At 35.4% G+C, this 10,000-nt stretch overlaps 1 protein-coding gene across 1 annotated transcript in view; it reads right to left on the bottom strand.

The window, feature by feature from the left end:
• LOC119583688 (unconventional prefoldin RPB5 interactor-like) overlaps positions 1-10,000 on the bottom strand; it is a 12,536-nt gene that overhangs the window by 873 nt on the left and 1,663 nt on the right. Inside the window, exons 2-9 of the mRNA XM_037932314.1 lie at positions 9,903-10,000; positions 8,841-8,948; positions 8,445-8,586; positions 7,287-7,436; positions 5,301-5,481; positions 3,492-3,988; positions 3,059-3,198; positions 1-1,183 (exon numbers count right to left, since the gene is read on the bottom strand). The exon at positions 1-1,183 is cut by the window's left edge and continues 873 nt beyond it; the exon at positions 9,903-10,000 is cut by the window's right edge and continues 51 nt beyond it. Of these exons, the coding sequence (XP_037788242.1) occupies positions 1,034-1,183; positions 3,059-3,198; positions 3,492-3,988; positions 5,301-5,481; positions 7,287-7,436; positions 8,445-8,586; positions 8,841-8,948; positions 9,903-10,000 (1,466 nt within the window). The 3' untranslated portion in view covers positions 1-1,033. The remainder of the gene's footprint in view (positions 1,184-3,058; positions 3,199-3,491; positions 3,989-5,300; positions 5,482-7,286; positions 7,437-8,444; positions 8,587-8,840; positions 8,949-9,902) is intronic.

The raw sequence follows: 10,000 nt of genomic DNA, 5'->3' as shown, positions 1-10,000 counted from the left end.
AAGACCTATAGTTTAGTTATACACAATTTTAAATCATTCTATATCCATTCTACATAAATTCATATAACAGGCTATGCATTTTTCAGTGCTTAAATGCATGTAACTAGTTCATAAGTGAACTATATACAATAAAACTTTAACATTAACACATGGCCACTATACTTGCTTTACTATTTCAAGGCTCAGTTTACCGCCACCGGATATTCTAAAAATTCCACAATTGAAGCTTTCATAAAATTTGCTGATAATTAACAATCAACCTCACAGACTATATTGTTATTGGAATAATTAAAGTGTTTGATATCTGCATCTCTGGGCCTTGCAATACAAACACTCAGTTTCACATATATGCTAAAGAGCTACACTCAAGGGACAATTAAGACACCAGTTATGAGCATATAGGACAATTAGAGGTCTAGTATGACAAGGTAGTTTTAAATCATAGTTTTGTATTGTTGCTAAGAGCTCTCTGTTTGAAAGTTGCTCCATTGGCTCTCCCTAAGTTTCCTTCTAAATGCTCTAGTGGTATAAAAATACAAGATATGCTTTGGTGAATATAAATAGGATAATGGCAAGCATGATTAACACTAACTGATATGCCTTTCAAAGCAAGAATGCAAGAGGGTTTGAATCCTCCTCTTTATTCTTGATCCCACAAGAATGTTTCGTATAATTTGGCAAACAATTCACCCAAGAAAATGTCTATGGCAGAGATTATGTGGACAAGACCAATACTATGTGAAGACTACAGTCACTGTTTACATGCAGCTGGAAATTTTCTTGTCAAAAATTGATATGTCTAATTGTACACATTTATCAGATTCATTTACACTCTTTTAATAATACTATACATGTACGGGGGTCACAACTCTACTCCTTGAAAATAAATACATTCAAGTTCACAATAAATTCTTTTTTGAAACATTCCACCAAACTATTTTGTAATTTTGCCACCCATCCAGTTCTCTACTCCAGTCCATTAAACAACTGAACATAAAAAAAAAAAAAAAAAAAAAAAAATTATCCTGTCACATTACTTTTTCATTCTGGAAGCCTTGAACTTCGATATCTTCTTGGTCTGTGTCCCTTCACCAGATTCTGGCTGAGCGACAGCACCTGTTTGTGTGTCGTCGCTCTCCTCCTTTTCTCCTACATTCCTTTCCACAACCTTATATGAGAAGGCCTGTAAAAGACAAGTTAATTGATGAACGGTCAGATGCATGTCACAGCAGAATCATCAATAAGAGGTCAGCTTTGTATTCCGACAATTTAACTTGATAAAACTCATTTTTACAAAAACTGACAGACCAACCCAAAACAAAAGCCTTCTTTTAACTGGATCCTTAGAATCTATCAGACATTTTATATCTTCATAATTTAATTAATTCTAATAATTACTGTTTATATCATTTTCAAATAAACTCAAGACAGGTTAAAGAAAGACTAAAAGCTGGGTTCGATTACCTATAAAATGAAGATGAAGATAAAGATAAAGATAAAGATAAAGATAAAGATGAAGATGAAGATAACAATGACTGTGAAGTTAAAGTAAAAGTGAAGATGCATATGAAGACGTAAAGAAGAATATGAAGAGGATGAAGATTAAGATTACAATGAAGATAAAAATGAGGGTGAAGGTGATGATGAGGATGAATATGAATTTATAGATGAGGATGAGGATAAAGATGAGGATGAGGATAAAGATGAGGATGAGGATAAAGATGAGGATGAGGATAAAGATGAGGATGAGGATGAGGATAAAGATGAGGATGAGGATAAAGATGAGGATGAGGATAAAGATGAGGATGAGGATAAAGATGAGGATGAGGATGAGGATAAAGATGAGGATGAGGATAAAGATGAGGATGAGGATAAAGATGAGGATGAGGATAAAGATGAGGATGAGGATAAAGATGAGGATGAGGATAAAGATGAGGATGAGGATAAAGATGAGGATGAGGATAAAGATGAGGATGAGGATGAGGATAAAGATGAGGATGAGGATAAAGATGAGGATGAGGATAAAGAGCTAAATGAAGATGAAGACAATGAATGACAGAGAGAGAGAAAAAAAAAAGATAAAAGACAAAGAAAAAAAACAAAAACAAAGAGAAAAAAAACAGACAAAGAAATCTTGGGAAGAAAACAAAAGGAAAGAAGAGAAAATGAAAAAAGGAGGAAAATTGTGCAAAGAAAATGGACAAAAGAAAAAAAAATAAGAGAGGAAAATAACTGAGAGTAAAAACAAGGTGAGAGAAGGAAGAATGAAAAAAAAATATATATATATATTAACCCATTGGATCTGGTTGCATCATAACAATCAAATTACCAAAAATCTGGGCATTATCCAGATGGTATTAGACTTTTTCATTGCCAAGACTCTATATCATCAATCTATGTAGTCTACAACTCAGTGCAAGAAAAATAAAACTATGTAACATTTTGTTAGTTGTCACTTTTTTCATTTTTACATAATATTCAATTTTCTGTCATACAACCTGCGTCCCCACTCATAGCACCAGGAATACGATACTGAGCATGGAAATGGCATCCTTCATGGCTCACGGACATGACATTCCACACTCATACATTGATGGGAATAATGCAAAATCACCAAATGAGTAAAATAAACCTCCCAATTGGTTTGTGCACTCATAGCAAGTCTTATCCATTACCCCGGCCTTCAGCCAAAACATTCATGACGGCAGGTTCGCATCCTCCGGCCTACAGCCAGATTGTCCTATGACGGCATTTTCACGTCACCCGCCCCTCAACCCAGATATTTTCATGTGTGATGGTCACGTCACCTGGATCCAAGGGGTTAACCCATTGCCACTGGGTGGTTTCCCAATACAAAAACCCGTCCGCCCCAGGCTGTAATCATAGTAGCTCAGGCCCCGCTGCACCATAACTTGTGAGGCATAATCGTATATGTCCCTGAAATCGGGTCTGGTACACCATGGCAAGTGTACCAATGCCACCGGGAAAATAGTACAGGTATGCCATGGCATGTACATACATGACACCCAGTGGCGAAGGGTTAAGAAGCAGAACTTACCGGTTGCAGTGACTTTCTCTTCAGAGGAGGAGATGGTCTCAGGGGCTTAGGGAGAGGCAAATCGTCCATGTCTTCCGTCACTATTTCAACCGACTCTGGGGCATAACGCCAACCACCTTTGTTATTGGATTCACTTTCACCTAATATGGAAAAGTTAAAAAAGCAATGATAAAATTCATAAAAATCTATTCTAATACAATATTGCTCACTAACTTCATAATGAATGAATCAATGCATTCATTTCATATACCAAAGTTATTACTAATTACTTTCTTAATTCCATTTTTCACATTATATTCATATAATTCATCTAAATGTTACATATCTCAATAGTTAATTACATCAACCTATATGCAAACAAAAATAAAGATACATGCACTGGCATTTTCCTTTAACATCTTCCCACCCAAAGCATGAAGATAAAAACATTAACCTTGCAGAGGTAAAGACGAGGACTTCTTCAGAATTCCTCGAGGGTGAGGTTCATGACTCGCACTGGCACTTCCAAACACCTTGTATATATCTGAGGGACTCCTGACCATTAGGGACCTGCCAGCCTGGCCCTCTGCCACAATAGCTGTTGCTCCACTTGCACCTTCTCCACCCTCATCAGCAGGAGAGAGCTCACATGCTGACGAGTACTTGATGCGGAAGATGTCGTCGCTGGTGTTGTCTGGGATGATGGTCTCCAGGGGTTTGATGTCATCAGCCCAGGACACACGCCTCTTGAGTTTCTCCCTTTTCTTTGGTATGACAGCAGCAGCAGCACTGGGTTTTGCTTTGACCTCTAGGGCAGCAGCTTCAATCAGCTTTGGCTCTTCTCTCACTCCCCTATCAAGCATGGGAACCTCTTCCTCTTCTTCTTCTTCATATTCTTCATTCCAGTTGTTGTCTTCATTATCTTCTTCATCTTCTTCACTAGATGCATCACTGGAAAAATGAAGATATTGAAGCAGTCTAAATTTACACTCAGATAGTTTCAGTGTATCATGTCATATGAGATCTATTATAAATGACATTATCTAAAGTAATTCCATCATCTTGTGTTCCAATAAAAAATATTCAATCTAAGTATCTTATCTATGTAAATATTATCACCTTTCTTGTTCGAAAACAGGTTTTCATTCTCTACTTACCTCTACGGTTCATTACAAAACTATCTTTGTGTTTAAAAAATGTTAATCATGACAAGCATCCAACTATAAATTCATTAACAACCTGAAGAAGCAATATAGTAAAAAGGCTTTCAGCAAAATCATGTTTTCTTGTTCTGTTCGTAGTTTCAATTTGTTCAACATGAATCCTACACAGGTAATCCAAATCTGCATGTGTCACTGTGCATCTGTATCCTCAGGATGCAACAAAGTGCAGTGTCCAGTGTAAAGTTAATTGGATGAACTATAAAACTGTAATCTATAAATCAAGATAGCAGCTATTTCTTCCAAAAGCAGAAGGGAAGTACCAGCAATATGCTTAAAGAAGTTGTGGGACAAAAGGGGTTATGATATAATATGATTGCTCAGTCAAGAAGAGTTACCTGCATTTATTTATCAGGGAGATAAAGAAATTATTATTGGAGCCAGGATTTAGTGAATAGACACTGACAGGTGTATGATTAACTTCAAATGTTGATGCATTTTTTCATATATATTGCAAAATATATTGATTACCTTGTTGTCAAGTAATTGAAAGAACATATGCTATAAAATTGAATATTCAAACGTGCTGAAAATGTGATTTAGAAAATATGTTGCATATTGCACAGGGGATGCATATGGTTTCAGAGGATATCACTGAAAAGGTTAATAAAGAAACTTGTATGTATGATTTATCGGTAATGCAATGCCATGTAGCTGCATATTTATAACTTATGCAGAGAACCTGACAGTGTGTGTGAAAGTATCCCAGGCAACATCCCAAGCAACACATTTTCAACAGGCAATACTTCATCCCCTATTGAAAGCAGTTAAATGCAACATTAAGTTTATCTTGCCTGTGTGACATATCTTTAAAATTCATCTACATCCTATACAATCAGCAATCTTAAGCAATAGAATACATTTCAAATTCAAGATAAATTGCAATATTTCACAATTTTTTTCTTTCATTTTTGAACATATGAATATAACAGTAATGAGCAGAAAACCACTAATACCATGCCCACAGCAGCATGGCTGCAGAGCAAATACACTCCAGAGTCTCCAATGATTAGTTAAATGGAGAAATTGATACCCTTACTTACTTCTCTTCCTCCAGCTCAAGTTCATCCAGCCTCTTCATAATATCTTCATAAGTACGTTTGTCTTCCTCACTGAGCCTCTCATAGAGTGGGCTTTCTGACTTCAATGCCGCAGATTCTGTTTCAGATGACACTTTTTCTCTAACAGTACCATATTCCCGGGCTACACTCTTTTTATGTTCCTCTGCGAAATGAAAACATAATTATAATAATAACGATTACACTAATAATAAAAGAAATAACAAAAATTATAAAAATAAACAAAAGAATTTTAAAAAATAATAATAATAAAAAAATAAAAATATCAACAACATCATTAACCTATTGGAACCAGATGCTTCACTGTCATCATGTGGCCCAAAATACAGGCATTAGGCTTATGTGAGCAGAAACTCTGCCGGGTGTGCAACCTGTAGGCTGGGTGCACACAAACACTAATGTGCAGTGACACAACAACATGTCTCCCCTTTGCAATGTTATTTTGCCTTTTTCAGCATAAGCATTTTTAGCTTTTTTGCCATTTTCCAATGTCTATATCTGTCATTTGATATGCTTTATCCAGATGATAATAAATTATTTTCCTTGCACAGACTCTATTATCACCTCTCTAGGTAGTCTATAACTCGGTGAAATAATAACAACAATAAATTACATTTTGTTATTTGTGTATTTTTTTTTACTTTTCATAATATTCAATTTTCTATAATACAACCTGGCATGGTGGGCAGGAACAGGATCCTGAGCATGGAAATAGCATCTTTCCTGGAGCCAGCACTCTTCCAGTCATGGCTTATAGGCATTACATTCCACACTCATTTATCAATGGAAATAATGCCAAATAAGTCTAATCACTCTCCAAGAGCTTTGTGCCCTCATGCTGTGTCACTCCCACAGCCAAATTTTCCTATGACAGTATGTACACATTATACGCCCCTCAAGCCAAATTTTCTCATGAGGTGATAGTCACTTCATCCTGATTGTAGGGGTTAATGAAAGAAAATGACAGTACGACAAAAATGCAAATGGCACCGCAAAAAAGGAGGCAAGGAATCTTCATCCTACTTGTGAGTGTTCATGCAGACCAGTTAAAGCAGGAGTGCCCACAAACACACAAGTCTAACGCCCCAGTTTTTGTCCAAGCGATAAAGTGGGACACCCAGGTCCAAAGTATTTTGAAATACATTGTCTTAATGAAATACTTACCTGAAAGTATGATTTTGCATATATTATTCATAAAATAGACCAAGTAATATTGTCTGACTACTGTGCATATGCAAACAAATGCAAGTATTGAAGTCATATTCTAGTAATCTTAGATGTATTACAAGTTGTGGGAAAAAGAATTCTGTAACAATTTTAGGAGACTGATGAAAAATGGTTACAGTTTCTCACTAATCAGACATATTTCATTCCTATGTGCTGGCCCATTTATAGTTATAGATTGTAGTGTAACAGGACCTCTACATGCATTACTGCTGGTCTGGTGGTTAACTGGACTACTATAGACTTCATTGATTTTTTTTACTCAATTAACATACAATAGTTACTGTATAACTGAAACTATTAAAAGTTTAATTTAGTCAAATTGTTGTAAATAGATGTTTTAACTGACAACTGAAGAAGTCTCTGGCAATAAATTTTGAGGGATGAAGATAGGATGGGTCTACTTAGTTTATTTTCACTTTCAGTGAATTTATCATAACAGGATAAAATATGTTGGGGATACTCAACAAATCCCTTTTCTGAATAAAAAGAGATGTCCTATCTTCATAGATAAGAAATTGCTGACCTTCTTTGACACTACAGAAATTCGAGTACATTTCACATTTCTGGTGTAACTCAAAACCCAATGGACTCAGTTTTTTAAAATTTGAGTTTTTGAGATGCATGTCACCAGAGAATGAAACTGCCATAACATAAAAATTTGTCAAAAACACATCAGGTGATTATCCACAATCAACTATAGACTACTGCTCCCCCAAGTCTTACCTCGACTCTTCTGATATTCTTCCTCTGTCACTTTTTCAACAATGTCTACCTGGTCACCCATATCCCCCTTAAGCACCTCTGCTGTCTCCTTCAACCAATTCAAATGAATCTTCTCTGTAGTTTCAGCTGTTTTGATTTTTTCATCACAATCTGAAAAATAAGCATTATTTTAATATTCTATCAGCTTTCCCTTGGATATATTTAACCATAAAAAGATCATACATATATTACAAAGAACTATGATTCATCCATCACATTCCACGTAAATAAGAAAAATGCTACAATGGCCAATATCACCCGAAATAAGATTAATATTTAAAGAAGAATTGATTGAAATTGAAACTGATTTGTCTCAACAAATCTCTTTACCTAAATCTAATGGGCATGGCATGTACATAAATGCCATGCCCAATGTGAGTTTACTTTATTTATTGTTTTTACACACAGACAGCTACATTTGTACTAAGTCACCAATGAGCCAATTACCAGTACTGCCTGTCTTGGCTGTTTACCCTTTTCCTTGATTTTTGAAAATATTTTATGTTATCTTATTTTGCTGTTACTAATGTTTATAACATTATGGTAACTATAAAGTCTAAAATAAAAATAACACCATCGATATTGAGAGCATTAGCAAAAAAAATAATTTTTCCGCCAATTCAAGGAAAGATGAAGGCTAAGCACTAGCAGGGCCATTTATGTGCTATGTGCAGAGACATTTCACACACAAAAAAAAAAAGCAATGCATTTTCCCAGTTAATACCATGTTCTAACATGCTTGTCTTCTTCCACTTAATTAACAATTTTGATTAAAAAAAAAAAATATATATATACTTGTTTTGTAATGAACATCAGAAAATCTTGTATGAACATAAAAGAGTTGGCACACCCTGTAGGACCCCATGGCAAATTAGAAAAATAAATACAAAACTGGTTAAAAAAAAAAAAAGAGAGAGAGAGAGAGAGAGAGAGAGAGAAGAGAAGAGAAGAGAAGAGAAGAGAAGAGAAGAGAAGAGAAGAGAAGAGAAGAGAAGAGAAGAGAAGAGAAGAGAAGAGAAGAGAAGAGAAGAGAAGAGAAGAGAAGAGAAGAGAAGAGAAGAAGAAGAAGACAAAGATCATCACCACAAGGAGGAGACACAAAATACTAAAGAATCCAACCTTTTAACCTTCTCTTTACTATTTCAATGGCCTGCTTAGCACTTCTTTCAGCAAACCAGTTGTCTCCTAGCAGCACCAAGATCTCATTTGTGTGCACAAGTCGCCCTGGCATGTATGCGAGAGAACCAAAGGGAACCATAACCTGAAAGGGAGGATTTTATTTAGCTTTTTTCTGTTATTGGATGTATCGTTTGTGACTCACATTAAAGCCTTGATAAAGAAGTATGAATTGAAAGAAAAAAAAACATATATCTAACCATAAACTCTAATCATAAAAATCCAGTTACATCTAAAATTAATCTATAATTATATAAATCCAGTTCCATCTAATCCTAACCTATAATATAAAAACAGTCATATTTAAGACAAGCACATTACCAAAACAAAACCACTCACGTCATAGGTAGTCTTGTCAGGAAGTGTTTTGAGCCTCTTTTGAAGGTGTAAATAATCTGTGCGGAATTTTTTCAACTGACTGATTTCTGTCTGACATATGAAGAGTCTCTGCAAGCAGGCATCAGTCATTAGGTGACAGAAGATGATTATATATATATATTAAAACAAGTATCATATGCATGCACTCTACTGACAGATAGACAAAGCAATGGGTGAATGAACGGATGGTTGGCTATACTCTGGTTGGAAAAGTGGATGGGTGGGTTGGTGGATATGGGCATGTATTGATGGGTAGATGGATGGATGGATGGATGGATGGATGGATGGATGGATGGATGGATGAATGGATGGATGGATGGAGGATGGATGGATGGAAGGATGGATGGATGGATGGATGGATGGATGGATGGATGGATGGATGGATGGATGGATGGATGGATGGATGGATGGACAAATAAATAGATGCATAGACTGATAGATAGAGAGTCCTAAATATCTATTCATCTGAAAAGTGATCATCCATCTATCACACCACCAATCAAATTTTACATTAATAAAATCTAACTAGACATCTTATACAGTGAGAAAGAGTGGCTTTGAATACTGCCTTCTGTTCATTCATTCATCTTATCATTATGTTATATTTTTTCAATACTTCTCAAATTGCCAATAAGGATCAAATGAAAATGAAATTGTATTACAAACACTAGTATTTCAAATTCTTCTTCTTGGTAATTAACAGTTTATAAAAGACAAATCATTTGAAGATCAAAGGAGTGATTTGGTGGGATAAAACATACAATTATCTAGCCTATTCTGTTTATGTTTTGCTTTAACAATAAACTGTCGACAGGCTGCCTGTTTATGTCTGACATGGATAAATTGCTTCTACCAGTTGAATACATTTAACAAAACATTTGTCTATAATTAATCCTAAAGACATGAGTATTAGGCAATAAAGTTACATAAAGCCTGATTGTTACATTATTTTCTAACAATAAATTTTCTGATGCAAAGTATTTCATAAAGTACAAAAAAATCATCAAACACTGCAAGACTTACCTCTTCGTGAACCTTTTGTAGTTGTGCCAAGTTTTCCAGATTCTCTGTTAGGGAGATCATGGAGGTATCTGGTCGAATGGCACCTGCACTTTCATCTT

This window comes from Penaeus monodon, chromosome 17, assembly GCF_015228065.2.
Source record: "Penaeus monodon isolate SGIC_2016 chromosome 17, NSTDA_Pmon_1, whole genome shotgun sequence".
NCBI classification, from domain to species: domain Eukaryota; kingdom Metazoa; phylum Arthropoda; class Malacostraca; order Decapoda; family Penaeidae; genus Penaeus; species Penaeus monodon.
This window is presented reverse-complemented; position numbering and strand designations above follow the sequence as displayed.